This window comes from Schistocerca cancellata, chromosome 4 (assembly GCF_023864275.1).
Source record: "Schistocerca cancellata isolate TAMUIC-IGC-003103 chromosome 4, iqSchCanc2.1, whole genome shotgun sequence".
In the NCBI taxonomy this organism is placed as follows: domain Eukaryota; kingdom Metazoa; phylum Arthropoda; class Insecta; order Orthoptera; family Acrididae; genus Schistocerca; species Schistocerca cancellata.
Window position 1 is genome coordinate 711239619 of NC_064629.1, and position 25964 is coordinate 711265582.

Sequence of the window (25964 nt, forward strand, 5' to 3'; positions counted from 1 at the left end):
CATTAAAAGTGAATGTGTGAGGGCTCCTCAATTTCAGTGTGACATTTCCACCATTGCAGATGATAGACACGAATCGTTTGTTGTTAGTGTTCTGGCGTAACAACAAGCGCCGGAAGGAGTATGAAGAACGGAAAATCAGAGAAGGCGGTGAGGAAACGTCAGCCAATAGCCCGCTGACGAGAACCGAGCCGCGCCGGGAACGCCTCTGCAAGAAGTGAATATAAGCGCCGCTTATGCCTGCCACGGCCACTCAGATCGGCACCATATCGCGGACGTTAGTTATCAGTGACGTGTGCCAGCTTGCAGGAACTTTATCTATAGCGAAGAATATTACTGTTTGCATATTACTTGCGACACATTTGTAAATGCAAGTCAAGTACTGTCAATTTGCTTTATAGAAATAAAACTACTAATGTTATTTGCTTGAATTGTTGTATATGGTTCAAATGGCTCTGAGCACTATGGTACTTAACATCTGAGGTCATCAGTCCCCTAGAACTTAGAACTACTTAAACCTAACTAACCTAAGGACATCACACACATCCATGCCCGAGGCGGGATCCGAACCTGCGACCGTAGCAGTCCCGCGGTTCCGGACTGAAGCGCCTAGAACCGCACGGCCACCGCGGCCGGCAATTGTTGTATAGCATTCCGAGAACGCTGCATCCATTAGGCACCCTATACGAGACGAGTGGGCAAGATCCAACAGTTAGCACTGTATGAAATTCCCGAAACTGCTCAATCTCATAACAGCACAGCTCTCTATATCTGTGAAAGACTTTCTGTTCTGTAAAGAAATGCTCGTGTGGCGATCGGAGCGTCAGCATGAATATCCGAAAATGCATCCCGGGTGGCGTACAATGCGAGCACCTCGCCTTCCCTGTCACGAATTTCTTGTGCTGGCCGGATTGAAACCAATGACGGTTCGCCGATGCACCACCGGTGTTCTATGGGAACAAATACAACTTACTTACCTGTATTAGACCATGCCAAATCCGACACATCCACTAAAGCACTAACGTCGAACAAGCTAATGGCTCCGGGATCTGATGTGAGGACTCTGTTTACCAGGCACGTGCACTCTTACTTAAAAGCAACAGTGGAAGATAATAACTGGGATGACTCAACCAGAAGCCGCGTCCGCTTACGGGAACCCACTATTCGGTTTGTCACAGGTTTTCGTAATTTAAGGAATAACTCGGTTGATCACGGAAGGCTCACCTTCTCCCAGCTTCTTAAGTACAATATAAAACATCTCCTCCGCCCCAGAAGGGACACAGTTTCAACATCCCTCGGGAGCTGCAGGAGGACTCCACGATTTCGCGAGATCCACACCGCTCCATGAAATAATTTAGCATTCAGGCCTTCCATTCAGTCCGATTCCGAATTAGAATGCTGGCATTTTCATTGTCAAATTTTCTGCCCCTTCTAACACAGCTTCTGTAAGGTGCATCTGCCTGGCAGGAGTTCCAGAACTTTGTAGCGGATGTTGGAAATTACCGGACGTATTGGAAAAATTACGCACTCTTAAAATTAGCCTAGTCGGCTCAGACTACAGTCCATTTAGGGGTATAAGTGAAAGACTGGTCCATCATTTTCGGGCCGACACAAGAAATCCCTTCCCCTTGCAGCTGGAACTGGCCGAGGCGACTACAAAACGAAAAGGGCTAGCACACATGTGTGCCACGGAAATGATATGTTACAGTGCTTACTAGCCACCTGTCCCGGCTTCGCATGGGAAGCACAACGTACCCATGGCCAGCTGAGTTCTCTTGTGTAGCGGTGATAAATTACACTGTTTGACAAAAAAAGTGAGCACCCAGAAGACATAGACAGATGTCGCTGTAACTTTGTAAATGTACGCACCATCGACGAGTATGTAAATGAGAAGAGATGCATTTCTTTGTGACAGGTAGAATGGCCACCATCTTTCATTATTGTTGTTCGTGTATATAGGGGACGTGAGCGTCGTCAGATGTTGAGTGATCACTGTGAAGGACGCAGAGGTCTACGTATTCGTATGAAACAGCGTTATCATCACAAGACAGAGTAGGAAAGGGGTCTCACTTAGGATATCCATTTGGACGGCTATTCGAATCGTGCAATATCCAGATCTGTGGGGCATTCAGATGTGACAGTGGCGAAGTGTTGGACTGCGTGGGTACGTCAGGACAGACGTACTCGTCTTCAAGTTTCTGGTCGACCACGTCTGACCACCACGAGGTAAGATCGCAGTTTCGTGCACAAAGCACATTGTAACCCATTCACATCTGCGCCTCTTCCGAGAACAAGAAATGGTCTCCATGAAACATTGTGTGTCATCCCATACAATTGGTAGGAGACCAGCAACAGCCGTAGTTGGGAATTACCATCCCATGTGTGATGCTGTGGCCAGGAAACATGAACTGCTGATAAATGGGGGTGTACTGTGTTCAGCGATAAATAGCGGTTCTGCAATACCTCAGATGACCATTGTTGGAAGTTGTGGCTGTTAGCTGTGGAGAGTTCCCACTCATCCTATGTTTTGGAGAGGCACAACTGTGTTGCTCATGGGTTATCCGGCTCCGCGGAAGTTGGATGCCCACCAGACGTAACGGACGTAGGTGGCCAGTCTCGCCGCAGCTCTGCTCTGCTCTCGTGAATACGTCAGGCAATAGTGTTCATCATGGCCGATATAAACAAATCTCTCAAGCCAACCGTCAGTCAGTTCTGTGCTCGCCGGTGTTATTGTCATCGCTGTACTATGGACTATTGGATAACAACTTCCCTTGGCACTTACAAGGGAACCTTCCCATCGCACCCCCCCCCCCCCCCCTCAGATTTAGTTATAAGTTGGTACAGTGGATAGGCCTTGAAAAACTGAACACAGATCAATCGAGACAACAGGAAGAAGTTGTGTGGAACTATGAAAAAATAAGCAAAATATACAAACTGAGTAGTCCATGTGCAAGATAGGCAACGTCAAGGATAGTGTGAGCGAAGGAGCGCCGTGGTCACGTGGTTAGCGTGAGCACCTGCGGAACGAGAGGTCCTTGGTTCAATTCTTCCCTCGAGTGAAAAGTTTCATTCTTCATTTGCAGTTTATGTGACAAACTCTTATGTTTTCATCACTTTTTTGGGAGTGAATATCACATCCACAAGAAAACCTAAATCGGGCAAGGTAGAAGAATCTTTTTACCCATTCGCCAAGTGTACAAGTTAGGTGGGACGACAACATATTCCTGTCATGTGACGCACATGCCGTCACCAGTGTCGTATAGAATGTATCAGACGTGATTTCCTGTGGAGGAATCGGTTGACATATGACCTTGCGATCAAATGTTTTCGATTCCCATTGGAGGGGCACGTCCTTTCGTCTACTAATCACACGGTCGCACGCTTTTGCGGTGCGGTCGCAAAGCACAGGCACTAAACCTATTACAGTGAACAAAGACGTCAATGAACGAACGGACAGATCATAACTTTGCGAAAATAAAGAAAGTAAAATTTTCACTCGAGGGAAGACTTGAACCAAGGACCTCTCGTTCTGGAGCTGGTCACGCTAACCACGGCACCACGGCGTTCTAGAGCCTACGCTATCCTTGATGTTGCTTATCTCCACATGGACTACTCAGTTTGTATATTTTGCTTATTTTTTCATAGTTCCACACAACTTCTTCCTGTTTTCTCGATTGATCTGTGTTCAGTTTTTCAAGGCCTATCCACTGTGCCAACTTATAACTAAATCTGAAGGGGTGCGATGGGGAGGTTCCCTTGTTAGTCTTTTTCTCTGGTTGCGATCGGATTGTGTCTCTTTTTTTCTCTTGGCCTGTTGACATCGTCGTGGCCAAAGTTTCCGCTTTACACTTCGTTGTTTACGTAGGTTGCTTTGGTCTTGTCATTGTCTGTGTCCTGTCTGCCCTCAGCCAGCCGCTTTTAGCTCGACTACCGTTTGGTGTCTTGTTCTCCTCCTTAACCTTCCACTTTGCTGATTCAGGTATTTCTCTCCTGGGCTCAAACGCGTGCGCTGAGATCCGGCCACCAACGAACGCAGCAGTTACTCCTGATGTCGTAGTGTGAGGAGCCATCAGTCATGATTTCAGACCAATCCTGATAGTGATTGAGGGAAGTCTGATGCCATAACGTTATGTCACAGACGTGATGAGTCCTCGTGTGTTACCTCTCGCGCGACAGTATCATAGTACCATTTTTCAATAGGATAATCTTGGTCAACTCATGTCACGTGTATATTTGAGCTGTCTGTGTAATTTTGAGTTATTCCTGTAGCCAGCAAGATTACCAGATAAGTCTCCGACAGAACACATGTGGAACCAGTTCGGACGTCAACTCTGTCCCATTGCCAATGTGCGGAATATCAAGGACTAGTTGCAAAAACTGTTGGCTAGTTTGCCACAGGAGAGGACACAACGGTTTTATGGCACACTTGCCAACCGAATCAGTGCGTGTATTCAGGCAAGAGGGGGTGCAACGTCATACTGACAAGTTCTTCGTCAATATGATTCGATTTTATAGCCACTGAAATAACATCACACACACCTTCAACCCGGGAATTTTCAGTTTGTCTCCCTTCCTTCCTGAGTCCTTCACATTTTTGTCAGGCAGTGTATACACACGAATCTTCCTTCAGTCTGTCTGTTAGCGAAAACCGTATCAAATTTCCTGTAGCAGTCCCTGAGGTTAACCTTCAAATACAGACAGAAAAACTAGTAATACAACAATGAAGAAAAATATCCTACCACTAGGAAGAAGTTGTGCGAGATAAACAAAAATTGGCGTGTTTCTCCAACGGCAAGATAATGTCTATTCAAATTTCACGCCAGTGGCATAAGAGTGGAAGTAGTAGCGCCACTATGAGAATGTAAATAAGATCTGCTTTAAATATGAACTGTAACGGTAGTGGCTGTTAGTTACCTTTGAGATTGGACATAAGGAGTTGACCTTAGTCAAGAACGCATCTAAGAGGATGAAGACGCCATTACCAACAGCTAACTGAGTTTGAACGAGGTTGTGTAACAGGGCTACGAGAACCTGGGTGTTCCTTTCGCGATACTGCAGAAAGACTTAGCAGGAATGTAGCCACTGCACGTGATTGCTGGAAGCGGTGGTCACAGGAAGGTACGACCACAAAAAGATCGGGTGCTCCGGGCGGACACGTGACACTACCGAGAGGGAAGACACTCATTTTCGTCGTATTGACACAGCGAACTGTTGCAAATCGGTTAGTTCAAGGACAGCTCCGATCCAGAAACCTTGTAGCGTACATTCCGTCGATCTCAAATCACCGTCATTTGCGACTTCAGCGGTACCCGGCAAGAGCCCATTGGAGGACGGAATGGAGATCTGTTGTGTTTTCTGATGAAAGCTGCGCACTACACGCATTGGACCTTCACCTAGAGTTATGGTCGGGGGTGTGATTTCGGATGACAGCAGTAGCACTCTTGTGGTTGCCCCACGCATCAGCTTGCAGTCTGATAATTCGATCAGTTGTGTTGCCATTCGTGAGCAGCATACCAGGGAGTGTTTACTAAGAGGATAACGCTCGCCCACATACTGCTGTTGTAACCCAACATGCTCTACAGAGTGTCATCAGATCTGTCTCCGATCGAGCACGTATGAGGCATCATCGGATGACAACTCCAGAGTCATCCACAACCAGCATTAATTGTCCCTGTAATCATGCACCAAGTGCAAAAGGCATGGAACTCCATCCCACAAACTGACATGGCATCTGTGTGATGCAATGCACGCACGTGTGCATTCTTGCAGCCGACATATTGGCAGTCACACCTGTTATGAATGTACAAGTATTTCACATTTGCAATGCCTTTTTTCGTGTTTACATTAACCTGTGAAGTTGTGTCGTTAATCACTTAAATACACTACTGGCCATTAAAGTTGATACACCACGAAGATGACGTGCTACAGACGCGAAATTTAACCGACAGGAACAAGATGCTGTGATATGCAAATGATTAGCTTTTCAGAGCATTCACACAAGGATGGCGCCGGTGGCGACGCCTACGACGTGCTGACATGAGGAAAGTTTCCAGCCGATTTCTCATACACAAACAGCAACTGACCGGCGTTGCCTGGTGAAACGTTGTTGTGATGCCTCGTGTAAGGAGGAGAAATGTGTACCATCACGTTTCCGACTTTGATAAAGGTCGGATTGTAGCCTATCGCGATTGCGGTTTATCGTATCGCGACATTGCTGGTCGCGTTGGGCGAGATCCAATGACTGTTAGCAGAATATGGAATCGGTGGGTTCAGGAGGGTAATACGGAACGCCGTGCTCGATCCCGACGGCCTCGTATTACTAGCAGTCGAGATGACAGCCATCTTATCCGTATGGCTGTAACGGATCGTGCAGCCACGTCTCGATCCCTGAGTCAACACATGGGGACGTTTGCAAGACAACAATCATCTGCACGAACAGTTCGACGACGTTTGCAGCAGCTTGGAGTATCAGCTCGGAGACCATGGCTGCAGTTACCCTTGGCGCTGCATCACTGACAGGAGCGCCTGCGATGGTGTGCTCAACGACGAACCTGGGTGTACGAATGGCTAAACGTCATTTTTTCAGATGAATTCAGGTTCTGTTTACAGCATCATGACGGTCGCATCCGTGTTTGGCGACATCGCGGTGAACGCACATTGGAAGCATGTATTCGTCATCGCCATACTGGTGTATCACCCGGCGTGATGGTATGGGGTGCCACAGGTTTCACGTTTCGGTCACCTCTTGTTCGCATTGACGGCACTTTGAACAGTGGACGTTACATTACAGATGTGTGGCTCTACCCTTCTTTCGATCCCTGAGAAACACTACATTTCAGCAGGATACTGCACGACCGCATGTTGCAGGTCCTGTATGGGCCTTTCTGGATACAGAAAATGTTCGACTGCTGCACATTGTCCAGATCTCTCTCCAATTGAAAACGTCTGATCAATGTTGGCCGAGCAACTGGTCCATCACAATACGCCAGTCACTACTCTTGATGAACTGTGGTATTGTGTTGAAGCTGCATGGGCAGCTGTACCTGTACACGTCATACAAGCTCTGTTTGACTCAATGCCCAGGCGTATCAAGGCCATTATTACGGCCAGAGGTGGTTGTTCTGGACACTGATTTCTCAGGATCTATGCACCCAGATTGCGCGAAACTGTAATCACATGTCAGTTCTAGTATAATGTATTTGTCCAATTAATACCCGTTTATTGCCTGCATTTCTTCTTGTTGTAGCAATTTTAATGGCCAGTAGTGTATCGTACCTAGATAAATGTATTCACGAAATTTCGTTACTCTACATTAGTGATTTCTTGGTGTTGGAATTTTTTTCGTCGATGTATGCATAGCTTTGTTATCGTTTTGGCAGGTGGTGCTGGGCGGCGGGCGGCGACACTGGCTGCCGAGGGAGGCGCGCGACCCGGAGCTGGACGGTGAGGAGGGCCGCCGGCTGGACGGCCGCAACCTGATCGAGGACTGGCTGCGCGACAAGAAGCGGCGCGGCCTGCGCGCCGCCTACGCCTGGAACCGCCAGCAGCTCAACCGGCTCGCGCGCACTCCGCTGGACCACCTCATAGGTCAGGTTCCACCATTCTTTGCACGTCTAGGCCTTCTCAGCTCAGTAACAAGTACAGCATCCATTAAGTTGTAAGTAGGCTGTTTAGGTTTTTATGTTAGTAACGCCACTTAGCGCTCTATATGAAAATCACTGACTGTGCTGTGTGAAGGCTCTGGTTGGTTTGCATTGTTGAAGTATATACTATTGTAGTGTTGGGCAGTTGGCTGTTAACAGCTCGTAGCGTTGCGCAGTTGGAGGTGAGCCGCCAGCAGTGGTGGATGTGGGGAAGTAAGATGGCGGATTCTTGAGAGCGGATGATCTGGACGTGTGTCCATCAGAAACAGTACATTTGTAAGAATGGATGTCATGAACTGCTATATATATTATGACTTTTGAACACTACTAAGGTAAATACATTGTTTGTTCTCTATCAAAATCTTTCATTTGCTAACTATGCCTATCAGTAGTTAGTGCCTTCAGTAGTTTGAATCTTTTATTTAGCTGGCAGTAGTGGCGCTCGCTCTATTGCAGTAGTTCGAGTAACGAAGATTTTTGTGAGGTAAGTGATTCATGAAAGGTATAGGTTATTGTTAGTCAGGGTCATTCTTTTGCAGGGATTCTTGAAAGTCAGATTGCGTTGCGCTAAAAATTTTGTGTGTCAGTTTAGTGTTGATCAGAATAGGTAAAGAGCGAAATGTCTGAGTACGTTCAGTTCTGCTCAGCTGTTTGAAAATCAAATAACGTAAGGGATTTACCAGCACAGTAATTCACTAATTTTTCTAAGGGGACATTTCAAAACTTACGAAAGTGCATTACGCTCTTCCCTTTCTCTCGTGTGACTGCTTTCCTTGACGAGGAAAGAACAGAGCCCGGCTATACTCAGAAACACGCAGCAAGCACAAAATGCAGGGACATAATATCATGAATACTGGAACTAGTTCGTACGAGAGACGGTTTCAATGTTCAAACAGAGGCTGACGAGCAGTTTGAAGGTTATTCAAAAATGTTCAAATGTGTGTGAAATCTTATGGGACTTAACTGCTAAGGTCATCTGTCCCTAAGCTTACACACTACTTAACCTAAGTTATCCTAAGGACAAACACACACAGCCATGCCCGAGGGAGGACTCGAACCTCCGCAGCGTCCTGCACCTCTCGGCTAATCCCGCGCGGCGAAGGTTATTAATATGGCCATAGTAGATATGTATTCGTTCTGTGACTATTATGAGTAAATTCTTTGTTTTGTAAGACTATAAGTAACGATATTTATTTATTTATTACAAGTTATTTGTTGCAAGCTACAAACTCATTTCGCTCATTATCAAGCAGTGTTAACACTTTGCCGTCCGCACGTCTCGATCAAATTTATTCGCTTGGCGCCGGCAGCGCTAATTCGGATTACTTGGCTTGTCGCCGGTCGCTTGTCACCTTTCCGCTGATGACGAGCTTCAAACACATTGACTTTTTTGCGCTTTAATTTTTCCGGAAATCCTTTATTTTGCCGTATCGTTCCACAAACTCGAATTTTCTTTTCAAATAACTTCTCTGCAAGTTCTACACTGTTATAAGAATTATCCATGTAGAGGTGATGTCATTTTCCATAAGAAGGTGTCTTTAATTCCATCACTGTTTTTGCTAAAGGTTGGCCCGCGCCGGAAAATATCTTGAATGAGAAAATGTATCACGTACTCGAATCACACAGCATCCGAATGAGTATGCCATATTTCGTAATTTTAGACAGATTGTAAAAATAGTTCAAATGGCTCTGAGCACTATGCGACTTAACTTCTGAGGTCATCAGTCGCCTAGAACTTGGAGCTAATTAAACCTAACTAACCTAAGGACATCACACACATCCATGCCCGAGGCAGGATTCGAACCTGCGACCGTAGCGGTCGCTCGGTTCCAGACTGTAGCGCCTAGAACCGCACGGCCACTCCGGCCGGCAGACGGATTGTAAACTTTAACTTCCAAGCCACGGTATCAGTCCTTCATCAGTTGAGATGTTTTGACTTAGATTAAACGTTTCTTTAAACTTTTTGGAAAAATAATCAATTACGAATTGCACTTTGAAAAACCGGTCGGCATTCTCCGGCTTATTGTTGTTGTCGGAAAAATGTAAAAATGATAATATTCGTCTGAATCGGTTGCGGGACATCGTTTTGCGAAATATCGATGTCTATCAACAGATTCTTTGACCAGTAATCATCGATCCTGGCTTTTTTTCAATTCCCATAAGGATAGCAAGCCCAAACCATTTTCTAAGTTCCGGTTCCGTAACGTCGACAAATGTGGCATTTTTTAAATCCAATTTCTTTCTATTGCAATTTTGACTGTAATACTTGTTAGTTTCGTTGCTCGTATATTCAAATGATCGTTCCCAATATACATTATACAATATATCCATGACGATCTGTGTATCTTTGGGAAATATGTGTGAACCCGGAGATCCTTCAAACTTATTACTGGTCCTCAGTAAATCACAGTCTGTCTTCTTCGTCTGATTCATCCGAATCAGTTGGCAACCGTAATGTTCGCCGAATTCATCTCGGACGTATTTCACTATCTCCCGACGATCCTGCTTCACTTTCATTTTTTTTTATCCAATGTCTTCTTCCCAATCGGGCAAGTCGTCCGGAACGTCAGACAAGACGTCCGCGCATTCATCGTAATTAATCGTATCCTCTCTTTCGTCTGCGAAGATAAAAGTGCACAAGTATTTATAAAAACAAAAAACTTGTCGGCGTGTGTCACTTATTGTTACCTAAACAAAACACCAACAGAATGAAAAAGATACTTAAGTGCTGTCACCAGCCACTGCGCGATACTATGTTCACGACACCACTGTGGTGTCGCCGGTCGGCAAAGTGTTAATTGCATGTATCTGCTTCTTCTGTAGTGATCAGTCCAGGGATTGACTGGCAGCAGTTAAGTTGGCAGCATATCACCACTCCTCACTACCTTCTGATTTCCTCTTGATTTCTGCGTCGTCCTTACATCCACACATCTATTTACCTTCATCGTAGTCTTCCTTTAGAACTCCCCCAATTAACATACCCATATGTTACTCTGTTCAGGAGTCCTTCGTGTCTCATTAGATGATTAATCAGTTGCAGTAATCTTTTGAGAATTAACTTCCGCAGGATTCTCTACTCACCCAAAGTTATGGGGTCCTCTTCGTTCGCAACCATGTTAGTCGATTTTATTTTGAGTATGAGTCTATAACACCGACTCTCTAACGGATTTAATTTCTTCTCTTCCTCAGTCCCCAGAGTTCGTGTGTCGTAACCATAGTATGCCACAGTCCAAACATAGGCTTTGAGAAACCTTTTCGTGATTTGAAGGCTGGTGCGTTTTGAAGTCAAGGACTTCTTCTTCTTGTTGAAGACACCTTTTGCTTGAGTAGTTCCATTTCTGATATCTGTTTTTCTCTGTTCATGCCAGTAGGTCTTTCTTCTAAATAAGTTAATAAGTCAACTTCCGCAATTAGTTCGTTACCCACGTCAATTTGGATTTAGGTTTTATCTTCTTTATGACATGCCATTTTTTTGTTTTAGATGCATGCATATAAAAACAAAAATTACAAGATTAACTACACTGCCAGAAAAAATGAACATAACCCAGGACAAGGTTATTTCACTGACCAGTGATGAAACAGGTAGTTCATCATTGTCGATGATAACAAACTCAAACCAAAGGAAACACACAAGTCGCAGTGAACGGTGCCAAAACAGGCACGTCAATACACAGTGTACCCCCTCGCTCTTCTGGCGTCAACGCCAGCGTGCATTCTCGCATGAAAACGTTCATAAATCTGCTGAATGTCATCCTGTGATAGACTGTCGCTACAATCTTGCACCTTTTGTTGCAATTCAGTAATAGTTCTTGCAAGCTCTGGAGAACGAGTAAGCTCCTCCTTCGTCAAGTCCCATATATCTTGAACTGGTGAGAGACCTGGTGATCTTGCTCGACAAGGGAGTTGTTGTACATCACGAAGAACTAGTTGCTCCGCTGCAGCCGCATGTGGACGTGATTTGTCCAGCTCAAAAAGCGTATCACCTTCCCTTCCAAGAAACGAGAGTAGCACAAGGATAACAACCTGTGCAGTGTAGCGGGTATTGGTTAATTTACGCTGCAGGAACACCAAATGTGACCGCGAGTTGTAACTGATGCCCCCAAATGCCTGTGGTGTAACCTGTTTGTTGTGAGCGAATGCACTCCGGAATAGTCCGCTCACCATGTCTATGACGTGCACATGCACGTCCATAACACGCATACATACAGAACCTACTCTCATCGCTGACGACAACAGAACGCCATTCCACTCTCCAGTTGACTCTTGCACGACACCAGAGTAGTCGTTCTTGGTGGTGTCGTGGTGTCGGTGGATGCCTGGCCACAGACACACGTGATCATAGTCCTTCCGCAAGCAGACAGTTCTCATTGGTCCTCAGACAGCAGGTGCAACATGTGACCAGATTTCTTCGTTGGATGATGTTGGTCTGACACAGCTGCACGCACAACGCGACGATTTTCACGTGCGTCTGTACTACACGGACGTCGAGAACCTGGTCTACAGGTGGGGAAATGTTCCATAGACCACTGATGAAAGCAGAGCGACGGGTCACCGATACAACGCGATACAACGCGCCCAACATGTGCAGTAATGCCGATTCGTCCATCCATCTATCCACCTTCCCGCAGGGCCAAATTACGACCCCGTGCAAACAGCTGAACTTGTTCGTCGGGGGGCGGGGGGGGGGGGGGGGGTACGGTTGTACCGTGGAATGAATGTTGCAAACACTATTCTTCTCTAAACTCAGCACTGTTACTACCTGCAGAATCTAAACAAAGGGCGCACGGTCATGCCTCTTGAATGCCACCTGATCGCCGATGACAATCACGAGTGAACCACAAACCCATCATTATGCACATATTACCCCTGGTACCACTGAATACAGCCCTGCCTAATCTTAACGTAGTCTTTTCTTTTGAGAAAATCGGCTGCGGGAACGTGGGTTTGTGGCGAGGGTGGGGGAGGTGGTGACACTAAAACAGAAATGTGGCAACACAATAAGGAATAACCAGTATCACTTATTAACAGTGTGTTACAAAATGATACTTAACTTGGTTACAGTCTAATGGGTGGTATTGGATGTCCTACACCTAATACAACGATGTCTACATAACTTCTCTGTCTCTTGGCAGTCTATGTTATTTTCACGATTTATTTATTTTATTTATTCGTATGGCTAACATGGTCATTTTACAGTCTTGTTTAAGAACTTCATGTATAAAAGGTTAAAAAAACACAAAAATATACGTAATGTAAACAAGTAAACAAACAATCGAGAGAAAATATTTTAACTTAATATCTAGGTCTCTACAGTTCTTTGTGTCACCAAATGCAGCTCGCTGAGTCCACAAGGAAATTTTCATAGTATACACGCTTCAATCAGGTGCCGCATAGTTTGCACAGGATCACCACAATCACACACCGGTGCATCTTTGGACCCCCATTTATACAAACAGGCGCCACATCTTCCATGCCCTGTACGGAATCGATTCAGGGGTGTCCATAGTTCTCTTGGAAGACCAAATCCATTCACACCTCTGTTAAGGTTAGTTATGAGATGAGAATTAGTCGGAGGACACTGCTGCAAAACCTCTTTCCACTCTTGACAAACATCATACTCAAGAGTCTCTAGAAATTTATGAAGTGGGACTGCAGCCAGACACGTAGTACTTTAATGATGACAAATCCAGCGGCTGTATTTGAATCTAACGTCGTTGATTCGTTTTAAAATTTGCTATCAGTTTCGACATCACTTGGTGTCATCTTCAAGCGCCTGCATATGGAAACATACATAGCATGACAGAAGAATATGTGTAACTACACATACGCTACCATAAACTAAGAAACGCTCATACGGAAACCCAGCAGAATAAAATTAAGGACATGTACGTATTAACACACAATAACAAGACAAACACTCCAAAGATTCCATAATAACGGGAACCCAGGTAATAACTTAAGCAAACGTGACAAATATCGAGCGCATCCTTATACGTCCCAGACAAAACGTATGGCGCACAGTTTGGTTACACTGGTGTACCGCTACCATGGTGCGGTTTAGGTGTGCATAGATATAAGATATGCATTATGCGTTTCGTCTGGGACGTGTACGGATGCCCTCGACATTTGTCAAGTTTGCGTAAGTTATTACCTGGGTTTCCATCATTATGGAATCTTCGGAGTTCTTTGTCATATAATTGTGTGCTAATATGCACATGTTCTTGGTTTTATTCTGCTGGGTTTCTATATGGGTTTTTCTTAGTTTATGGTCCAGTATGTGTAATTGCACATATGGGGCTACTGGTTTTACTGATTGACTTTCACCATGTTACTCAGTATAGCCTATTGTTACATGTAAATAGTGACTTTACCACATAAGATGTTTCTCGGCAATAATTCGTCGACGCATATTATGTATGCCACTTTAATCCTATGGATACATATTGACAGTGGTTGTTAGGGATATATGTGGCTGTGATCGCTTTGCTGCTGTAGGTCTTTGTACGTATGGGTTCTCCTCCATTACGTCATTGGTGCAAAAATTGCAGGTAAGTTAGATGCAAATTTTTTGTGTGAATAACACTACCATATTTTCATTATATAATTTTATGATGTGATTTATCTTTTTTAGTCAGAAACTATGAGTTATGTTGTCTGTGCTCTCATACCCTTCGTCATGTTATGTATGTTTCCATATGCAGGGGCTGAAGATGACACCATGTGGTGTCGAAACTGGTAGCATGTTTAAAAGAATAAACGACGTTAGATTCAAATACAGCCGCTGGTTTTGTCATTGTTCATCTTGCGTTGCCCAGGGTGGTTTTATAGATTTGAGTCTGCTGGCAGGTGCGTTCTGTAGTTGATTTCATAGAAGTAAGTTCTGGTGAGTGAAACACTTTTGGAACTCTCTTACTGCTGCTGCTTCTCATCATATTGATGGAAGTGCAGTTGAATACGGTTTAGCAACAGTCTTTCTGGTAGTTTATAAACTACACTAAGTAGTGATGTGGCTCTGTAATGTGCTGCTTCGTTGCCATGTTTACCAGGTTTTTTGACAACTATTACCTTTGCAAAAAAAATGGTTCAAATGGCTCTGAGCACTATGGGACATAACTTCTGAGGTCATCAGTCCCCTAGAACTTAGAACTACTTAAACCTAACTAATCTAAGGACATCACACACATCCATGCCCGAGGCAGGACTCGAACCTGCGACCGTAGCGGTCGCGCGGTTCCACACTGTAGCGCCTAGAACCCCTCGGCCACCCCGGCCAGCATATTACCTTTGCAGCCCTAAGTTTTATTGGCAATTTTCCAGTGATAATTATCATATTGTGTAGTTGTAACAGCCACTGCTTAGTTTTCGGACCCGCGTTTTTCAGGAACTCGGATATATTTCCTCGAAACCAGCTGCTTTGTTTGTATGCACACTTGCCTAAGCTTGCTCCACCTCATCGGTTGTGAACTCGCCTGGGACCTCTGGATGGGGGACTAGCTGAGAGGGTTTGGATGATAACTGTGTCTTCACAAGCCTAGTGTGGTTCTTGTTCTCTCTGCCTTAGAGTTCTGCAATAAGCGTGTCGCGACTTCGTTTGGTCTGATGTTGTGTTGGCATTTCTCAGGCCCAGAACCTGCACCCAATTTCTTCATTAGCTGCCACGCATTACGACTCGAATGGGTGAAGTCGGGGCTTTCTATAGCTTCTTGCCACTTCCTTCTTCTATGGTCATTCAGTGCTTGAAGAAGTTCGACTGATGTTTTATTTGAATCAGTAAGTTGATACACGTCGTATAGCTCATCACACTCATAAGACCATCCTGGGATGTATTGGTTCCTCTGGGTATCGTTCTTTTTGCTACCTCTTTGACAGTTCTTAATTTGCACAGGAATGAAATCAACAATTCCAGCTAGCTTTAGCAGTTGAATTTACTAACGGTATCTAGATGATATAATCAATGAAAATCGGCCTATATTGGCTATGTGGCAAAGCGTCTATAATTTTCCTGTTTGCCAGCTCATTTCCATTAGCTTGGCCGGTAGTGATAAAGCGTAAGTCTGGTATTCAGTCTTTCTGCCACCTTGCCTATCGGAAAGTTGCTTAGTCCTTTCCACTAAACTCTAAATACAGAGTGTTCAAGGACACTCAACCATTTAAGATGTTGCCATTTATATCATTATCCTTATATCCCCAAGCATAGTGGTGCCTACTGAAGTCTCAGACGTAGGTGTCAGGGTCAGTAAGATGTCTGAATGGGGCTGTAAGCCAGACCACTATTGGAGGTTTGTAGATGTTGATAATAGTAGTCCCATATGTCATCAGTGCCAAGATAAAAATGTTGTCTGTGGAGTCCTTGAAAACCATTCTGTAATCAGCTATGATCATCCTAAGTATGTTGCTATTTCGTACACATGGTGTTCGTCTTGAAGAGCATCTACCAGTTTATATCCTCGAATTTTTCCTCTGATTTGGAGATCACTGTCATCTTTTGTGTATATTTATTTTAGAGTAATTATGCCCACATTGTTCTCACCACACATACGTGAGAGATATTCACATTTGCTTTTACAGATGCCTTCGATATTCGGGTCACTGATCTTCAATGTTGTACCCGTTGTCAGAATTTTCGCGTCTTGAGAAAGCCCATTTGAATTTAATGTTGTAGTGGCCATGTTTTCTGTGTTGCAGAGCCGGTTGTAAGGATTAGCCAGTAAACCACTCTTGCCCAAGGGCTGCCTGAATGTGATAATATGTTTAGATATTCTTCGGGGAGGCTAATTCCTTGTCCCACGTTTTCACGATGACACTCGTGATTATTCCGTTACTCTGTAAATAGGAACTGCTAAGCTGCTGCTTGGAACTGACAGGCGCAAGGCGAGTGGTTATGCCTGTGTGGTTGCGCCGTGTTGTGGTGTTTTTTGTGTACCTTTAAGCCTGGTACAAAAAAAATCCCTCTCCTTGTGGGCAGGGGGAGGGGGGAGAGCGATGAGGTGATAAAGCCGTCTAGCTTCATGCTTCCTTACTTACCGGTGTATGTATTTGGTGGGAGCTTGTATATAGCTTCCCCTGGCATTTTCCTGTGGCACCGTGGGAAACACACCCCAAACCAACAAGTATTGCACTTCATGTTAAAATAGGATGCACTTGTCTTCGTTGCATTTCAAATTTGCCGCTTGTAGAATTATGAAAACGTATTCCAAATTGTGTAAGAGATCCTCTGGAGTTTTGCCTGGATTTTCCGAAGGGTAACATTTTTTAATGTTAGACACCAAATGGAGTATTTAGTACTGTAAATTTCTGTGTGTCTTCGTCCAAAGGGATGCTTCGTTAAGATCCATCTTGGTAAAATACATACAACCAACCAATTTTGAAATCTGTTCTTCCAGCTTAGGATATGAATCAATCACAGACTGAGAGTTAATCATCGCTTTGAAATCTTCAGAACTGTAAAGTGAGCTGTACAACTGCAGTTGGTATTGCCATTGGCTGCTGATTATAGCTTCGATAGCCTCATTCAGTTCCAGATGGTCGTGTTACTGCTTTGCCTTACCTTTTAAAGCAAAAGGAATGTTCGTTATTGTCCTGTCATCTGTCATTGGGGTGGGAGAGCAGAGTAATTTGTTGGAATGTGTGGATGATTTACAAGACTACTGCGACCACTCGAACGATATATTCATTATGGGAAGGGAACGGAGGTAGTTTATTTGGATAAATAGAGTCAGCTACTCGCGGGGTGGGGAAGGCGAATTTGGGTTTCGTTGGGAATCGTTTGGCTTTGCACTTGTGAGAATATGATTGATGGGTGATGATGATGATGATGTTTGGTTTGTGGGGTGCTCAACTGCGTGGTTATCAGCGTCCGTCCAAATTCCCAACTTTTGCTCAGTCCAGTCTCGCCTCTTTCATGAATCGTGAGGAAATGATGAGGACAACAAAAACACCCAGTCATCTCGAAGCAGGTGAAAATCCCTGACTATGATTGATGGGCTCCATTGAAAGTATTACAGGTGAAAGACAATTTCTTGTTGGTGCAATCTCTATGTAGACGTTGGGTCTTTCAGTGAAGTGGGATTCTGCAGTTGTAAGTATGATAAGGTAAGTGAATCCATGGTTATTGTGGATACGGATCAAAGTGCAGATTGTCAGGTCAGGGTTCGAATTTGCTTTCTGTGTGACGTTCTCTGCTGTGGTCTCGGAATCAGCTTCTTTGACCATAGACATAACGGTCGGCGGATGGTGTGTGGGAGATGGTTTTTTGGGACGACGAACAGACAAGAGGGTAACGTTGGCGTGGGTCCCAAAAGTGGGATGTTCTCGGAGTATTTGTGAATGAAGGTTGGAATTGAAGGATTTTGTAAGGAGAGAAATTGGATTCGTAGGGGACACTGGCTGAGGAGAGTGGTCAGATGTGTTGGTTGGCAGATTAGAGGATATGGGTTGGTTGAATGTTGTGTAATGACACTGGTACTCGTGATGGAGGTAGTAATGGGACTGGTGATGACAAAGGCGCTTGCACTGTTTATTGTGATGGTGATGGTGATGGCGTTGGTGCACGAGATGGAGCTGGATACAGTGCCGGCATTGCTACTGGTGCTGGTGGTGCAGGTGTTGATGCTTCTATACGTGATATTACTAATGTTAGTGATATATGTCGTGCTAACGTGGTTGTTGTGTTTGTGGTTGGTGGTTGCTGCAGTTGCACATACTTATGAAGGAAATATTGGGTAAGTTTGATGGCTGTAGAAGAGTTGGTAGATAAATTGAACGAGTCGCTCTGGCAGCGGGTTGGGAAAGAAATGAGAAGATAAAATACTTGGAAAGTGAACGTGGGGCGGGGCTGTGGTTGTAGGAATATGTGTATCTAGGAGTGGTGTACCGGTGTATATCTATGTCTGTTATAGTGATGGTGACAAGACGATCCACCACTTATCACGAGAAAACAGACAGCGGGCTCAAATTACAGGAGTACGATCGATATCAATGGCGAAGTGAAGAGCGGTGATGAAGATCGCACTGAAGACACTGGTGATGACGACAGCTCAAAGAAAGACAAAGCAGTTGACGACGAAGACAATTTCTCGCGAAGGATGCGACTGCTGGCAGAAACAATGACAGGTAAAGCAATGACTGCCACCGTAAGCGACGACAGGTAAAAAGATAACTTCCAGTGGAGGTCGTGAGTGTCGACAAAATTGATAATAGGCTCAGTGATGACAGATGACATACACAGCGATGACGATGGCTGGAGCCGAAAGCGATGATGGGCTGTGGCCAAGCTGGAGACGGCGAATTACGAATACTGGTGATGACATAGTTCCACTTATGAAAACGTATTAGATGACCCTGAGAGTGTCCCAGCAAGTTATTGGATGTTTTGAGGATGGGGATCCACGCCTGGTAGATAAGAGAAGACGGCATTTTATTGTTTATCTTATGTCATATTTACGTCACAGGGCGCGTGAATGCTAAGGTGGCGCACTCTTGAGCCCAGAGATTACCATTCCGCTCGCGGTTCAGTTTCTCTTACAGCACCACCACTCACATCAACTGGTAAATTATGTGAAGTATTTTTCTGAACCATCTCCCATGCATTGATGCGTTCATAACCGGTCTCTGTTGAACTTTCTGTCATACGAGTCTAGTTTCCACGGCACCACTAATCACATATAGCCAGACGTTAAGTGTTGGAACCTAATTTCTCGTGTGTTAAACATAATATTTTCACTGTTCATAAGAATTTTCTTTACCACTGTAAATTTTTCGAAATATCTGTACTTGAAATGGCGATGGTGTCTGTATAGCGATCAAAGACTGTCCTTATAGACTGGCCCATATAATAGTTGCCACCCTCCCACATTACGTATTGCACAGGATGGGCGTATGGGAAGGTGATGGGCGTTATGGAATGATTAGGATTATATTTAGAGAAAGGCCATTTATTGGCTAAAGCATGTTGAAAGGGGCTACATAGGCCTAGGGAGGTGAGGGTGAGCCAGAGCTTACAGTCTGGCGAAACATTGTTCGCGAAGCTACCGAAAGTTGTTGTCTGCCAAAACTAAGTCCACAGTGCCCCAGCACCGGGAGAAGCGAGGTCTACACTGCTACAGGGCGCGCATCCGACTTGCGGGTGAGCAAGAATACAAGTGAGCGGGCCCGGCGGCGGGCGACTGGGTATATTCGACGCTCCACGCGGCTCCCTCCGCCCTGATTGGTCAGGACCGAGCAAACCGTGCGGGCGGCATGGAACTTTCCAGAGCGTTGCCTGCTAAGCGACGCCTGGGGCGGCGTTACCTCGTAAGCACATGAGAGAGGTGCGTGGCCAAGGTGCCCTTCCTCCGTGCTGACTTCCTGTTACTAGACCGTGGGATGAAAGAATTTACAGGCAGCTAACACTACCGGCCGTGGCTTGGCCGTAATGGAACAATGAAGTTACCGTTCGAGAGATTATATAATAAAGTAAAATTTCCTACTGTGTGGCTCATACTTTACAGTATTAAATTCCTGGAACTCTCAGGTCAAGGCTAATTTTTTACCTAAGGTTAATCTTTCTGGGCGGCTAGAGAACAGGTCTGACTCCTTGTTTGTTGACTCTGCCTATGTTACACGTTGTTGCGTCCCAGAATGAAAGCCGCACAATAGGTCGGTCTTCTTGGCCTGGTTGAACGGTATCATGGACTGGTTTCAAAAATGGTTCAAATGGCTCTGAGCACTATGGGACTCAACTGCTGAGGTCATTAGTCCCCTAGAACTTAGAACTAGTTAAACCTAACTAACCTAAGGACATCACAAACATCCATGCCCGAGGCGGGATTAGAACCTGCGACGTAGCGGTCTTGCGGTTCCAGATTGCAGCGCCTTTAACCGCACGGCCACTTCGGCCGGCATGGATTGGTTTCCTAGATAGACCTGAATTAATCTTACGGACTGAGTTCCCATTTCTTCTGAACAGCTATGCCAAGTCATTCCACGTCAATCATTTCCTAGTAATTTCCGTCAATCATTTCCTAATAATTGCCGCACGGGGTTGCCGTGCGGTCTGAGGCACCTTGCCACGTTTCGCGCGGCTTCCCCCGTCGGAGGTTAGAGTCCTCCCTTGGGCATGGGTGTGTGTGTTGTCCTTAGCGTAAGTTAGTTTAAGTTAGATTAAGTAGTGTGTAAGCCTAGTGACCGATGACCACAGCAGTTTGGTCCCATAGAACGTACCACAAATTTCAAATTTTTCTCAATAATTTCCACTGAACAAAAAATGCGTGGTCGTGAAGATGTGGTGAAACTATTTTTAAAATTTCACGGGAGAAATAACTGATCAATAGCTTTAACAGGTCTTTTAATGGTACTTTCGTTAGCAGAGAGACTGCATCGAGGATCTCCATGACTTTATCTGGTCCTGTCTTCGTCTGATTTCTAGTTTCCGCAAGAATCAGAGAGTTCTTAACACGATGTTCTCTGTGCTTGATCACGGGATTCAATAATTTTGTTAAACACGTAACATATGTAAAAGAGCAGATGAACTAACGATTGGTCGCTCTGGTACCTTTTCTTTACGAATTTTTGACAAGCCATACAATACGGAAGGCTTAGGTTCCCGTAGCGTTAGATTCTTCATACGTTTGTCGGGAGGCTGGAATTCTTTAATAGCTCCTTCAGAGCGATGATGTTTCCCCCTGACAAAGAGGAGATATTTCAGGAAGGCATGCTGTAAAGTTGCAGTAATTCTTGTATTTTCCTGTGTCTCGTTTTATTCTTGCATTGAGATCTTTACTACGGCAAAATTTCAATTCGGTATGAACATTATAGCCGTGATAAAGTTGAACTCTCCAATACATCATGCCTCTAGATGTTGTTTGATGGGGAGTCCGCTGGTGACAAGTTGAAAGATTCGCGTGCGTACGGCGTGCTCGGTTAATGCGGTTTCTAGGGGGTTTCCTTTCAGACGTAGTTGCCGGAGTTACCAGATTTTAGTCCCGAACTCGTAACGCATAAACTCAGCAGGACAGAATAATATGTCTGCTAAGGACAGAACCGCTTAGTACCGTGGCAGATGACTGCTACCTGTTCGAGAGTTGCGTTTCTTGTTTATAGTGCACGATATATTCTTTTTCTTTCAGCTGTCAAGCTTAAGCTTAATTTGACACATCTCTCCATTCCTTATCAGCTTTCCTCTTCATTTCAGCGCAACTGCTGCGGCCCTGCCTTCTTTTCTCATATGTAGGCCATCCGCTGCGATTCTTTGCTTCCATCATTCCTCAAAGTATAGTTTTCGGCGAACATTCTTGTAACAATATGTGACAAAAACTTTATCTTTTCAATTCATTATTTTCTTCATTAGGCATTTTTCTCAATGAATCGTTGCAGAACGTGTTTATTTTGCACTAGATCGATCCATTGTTTTCTTCAATAATCTTCCCCCAGCATCACATTTCAAAGGCTTTTAGTCGTTCATTTGTAGATTTCATCCATTGTACGTAAACAATACTGACTTTTATAAGCTACTCGCCGGTTTCTTCTCCGCAGAAATACATTGGGACTTCATAAACTGCCGGCCGGGGTGGCCGAGCGGTTCTAGGCGCTACAGTCTGGAACCGTGCGACCACTACGGTCGCAGGTTCGAATCCTGCCTCGGGCATGGATGTGTGTGAAGTCCTTACGTTAATTAGGTTTAACTATTTCTAAGTTCTAGGGGACTGATGACCTCAGAAGTTATGTCCCATAGTGCTCAGAGCCATTTGAACTTCATAAACAACGGTTCGTATGTTGTTCCACGCTAAGACAATTGCGCAACAAGCGTGGCACATTGGAAGGAGAGAGAACATGTTCAGAATTTCCTACAGACACAGTTATGCCGCAGTATGGGTAGCAGGTGTATCGCAGTGTGCGAATGAAATTGCACGGCAACTTGAAACACACTCTTATGTTAACATATGTGGGCCAATACGATTCTTGTGGGGAAAACGTCTTAATTACACACAGATTCACCGAGAGAATTCAGGCGGTATGTAGATCAAGTACAATACCGCCTTCAGCTGTAGTGAAATGGTACCAACAATTTGACCAAGGCCGTACAGACGTGAGTGGTGATGATCGGAAAGGAAGGAAGATCTTGAACCGTCCGACTTCCATCTTTTCGACAGACTAAAAGGCCGGCCGCGGTGGCCGTGTGGTTCTAGGCGCTGCAGTCCGGAACCGCGGGACTACTACGGTCGCAGGTTCGAATCCTGCCTCGGGTATGGATGTGAGTTTATTGATAGGTTTAAGTAGTTCTAAGTTCTAGGGGACTGATGACCTAAGATGTTAAGTCCCATAGTGCTCAGAGCCATTTGAACCATTTGAACAGACTGAAAGAACATCTGGACTAAGAAATTTTCCAACGATGAGGACGTTCACACAAGTGATCTCGAATGGCTCCTTGATCAATGAGCGGATTTCTATAGTCGAGGAATTGAACAATTGGTAGTTCCTTTCGACCATTGCTTGCGGAGACTTTATTGAAAAATACTGTCACGCATACGTGTCTCTTTGAAATTCAGTGCAGCATTCAAAAAATTTTACTTGCCTTGCCATAAAAATGTGTAACTTTCGTTCTGAAGTCCCCTCGTAAATAGCATTTCGATATAGCTTGGTACACTTGTAATAATAGGTAAGTTCTGTCACAGATCCGAGTGTAGTTATAGTCATTTTTTAATCACTTGTTGACTGAGTCATTTATTATATCTTTAGTATTGACCTTGGCATTTTGAATTTGCAGTCAGCGAGAAAACAAGTGCAGCTACAGACATTAAAGTGCGATCGTGTCGATAATGAGTGTCATATATAATGAAAGTGCGAAATTAGGTTACAAACGCTGTGTTGACCTTAGAACCAGATAATTTGTAAGTTAAAAGTAGCAAGAGAGCGTATATTTGTCAAGTCAAAAAGCTTCAAATTTTTATTGAGCTTTCTCGCATTTTTATTTAAGCACCATGTCGAACTACTTGGAACTGTTATTATTTCACTTACTAAGGAAAGTTAACAATCAAAACATTTTCGTTGTACACATATAGTTCTTTTACATCGACATCGACCGATTCATATGTCCATCATTTAGAAAATAAGTGAGTGACTACAAAACATTCCTCACTGGGAACACTCTCTCGCAACACCGCCATTACCTCTGTGGCAAAATCAACGACGCGACGTTTTTCTTTCGAGGAAGTTAGCGTGACGTGTTCACAATGACTAACGACCTTGTCGTGAGCACACTGTAGAACGGCGTTTTTCCGGTTTGGTTCTACTTTCAAGGTTTTTTCGATGCTCGAGCAAGGGAAGGCCGCAGCAAGTAGATCATTGATGCCACGTCGCGTGGAACTACATATCGCGCACGTCAGGTTGCTCGAATTTCAGAAGGAAGCACTAATTATCATTGTCCATCCACTGAACGAATGTGAAGAAACTTCACGATCTGATCGAGCTCTTTTAATTTTTACCACCTTGCTCTACTACCTGAAACGTAATAAAATGGAGAACGCCCCGATTTTCCAGGTAACAAAAGGACTTGTGACAGGAATTCCTGTTCCAGATGACGAGCCGGCTATGGTGGCCGAGCGGTTCTAGGCGCTACAGTTTGGAACCGCGTGACCGCTGCGGTCGCAGGTTCGAATCCTGCGTCGGGCATAAATGTGTTTGATGTCCTTAGGTTAGTTAGGTTTAAGTAGTTCTAAGTTCTAGGGGACTGATGTCCTCAGAAGTTAAGTCCCATAGTGCTCAGAGTCATTTTTTTGAACTAGGTGACGAATACAACAATACGCCACAAAATAAAACGCACATCGAATTATCTTATACTCGAATAGGAATGAGACATTTGTGTTACCTAATGAGGTAGAAATGCTCCAGAAGAGATGAAAAGTCCGACCTTAAAAATATATTGACCTAGTTCTGGCTTACATCAGGGTACAAGAAGACTACATGCGGGATCTATTGTTCTGTATCGTGTAAACTAGGTGCCTGTAGGATATTAGGCTTTCGCAGCTAAACACAATACGAAGCGTATTGCAGGTGGCGGAACTATAGAAACTCGTGGAGACACAAAGAACGAATCTCGCACTCCTGCAGGAGCCGTACATGATGTCAGGCCGCATACCCCACCTTCCCCCAGGAGTCAAAATGATAAATGTCAATTATTCACACCGTGAATGTAATAATTATATTTAAGGATAAGCTTCTATTAAAAGAAGTTTCATAGTTTTTCTCCAAAGCTAATGAAACTGAAGACACCAATATTAAGAATGGAATGTGGATACCTCTACAACTGCCACCCAGTGTTCGACAGCATAGAATCCCACGTTGCTGAAATGATAGATGCTGCAATCTACTATTAACGGTCGAGAAGAGAGCCTGATCAATGCTTTGTTACAGCTCGTTAACAAACGCTGTGGGCTCCCATGTTGAAGGATTTTACGGTGTCTTTTTCACATCTTTGGCGAGATGAAGAAAGACATTAATGGATGTCGGTTTCAGTCGGACGAGAAAGTGCGGTCGTGGATCTGTCAGTAGCCGACCGCGTTGTACAAAACAGGAATTGATCGTCTCGTTTCCCAGTGGGATAAATGTCTTAACCCGTGTGGTGATTACTTTTGAGTAGAAATATCCCACGGTCCCGCTGTGGTGGGTGTTCGGTTCCCATTTGATTGTATCTAGGAACCGTGCAAATAAGTAATGTAAATTGTTTGTAATTCTGCATAAAAACGTAAGCTTCAGTATTCATATGTTTTCATGTCACATATGTTTTCATTTCTGCAATTATATCTGTGTATTAGAAGTAATCTCTTGCTCATTTTTCTTTATCTGACGCAATGCGCTTTTCTTCTTAAAATGCTTGTCGTTATCTTAACAACTAAGCGTTACAGATTTTGAAAATTTTAGCTATCCCAGTTAGTTCACAGAGACGAGATACTAAACAGTCACCTTTCTGCCTTTTGTTATATGATATCTGGGTTTTTTATTGCGTTGTTGATTGAAGATATATTTTGGAGATTTCTACATGCATATTTAATCACTAGTCCGATTCCTCAAAATGACATCTAGCACAGTAAATATGGATAAAAGTGGAATCGCTAACCCGGAAGGAAAGACGAAAATACGTTCTTCTTTTTGTTAAATACTTTGTAGCAGCTTAATTCAGCTGACAAACTCATTTGTCTATAAGCCTCTGAACACTTCCCCAGCAAATGAACTAGGCGACTGTTTTGTGACCTACGTCTATTTTATCCACAGTATATATTTCTATTTTTATTTTTACTTATGTAATGAAAGTGGTAATACTGGGAATTTCCTATCTGCAAACTTACTGGG

The 25964-nt window shown here is 44.2% G+C and overlaps 1 protein-coding gene across 1 annotated transcript in view; it reads left to right on the forward strand.

The window, feature by feature from the left end:
• LOC126184393 (alkaline phosphatase-like) overlaps positions 1-25964 on the forward strand; it is a 1034434-nt gene that overhangs the window by 682899 nt on the left and 325571 nt on the right. The window contains exon 5 of the mRNA XM_049926777.1: positions 7377-7584. Within this exon, the coding sequence (XP_049782734.1) occupies positions 7377-7584 (208 nt within the window). The remainder of the gene's footprint in view (positions 1-7376; positions 7585-25964) is intronic.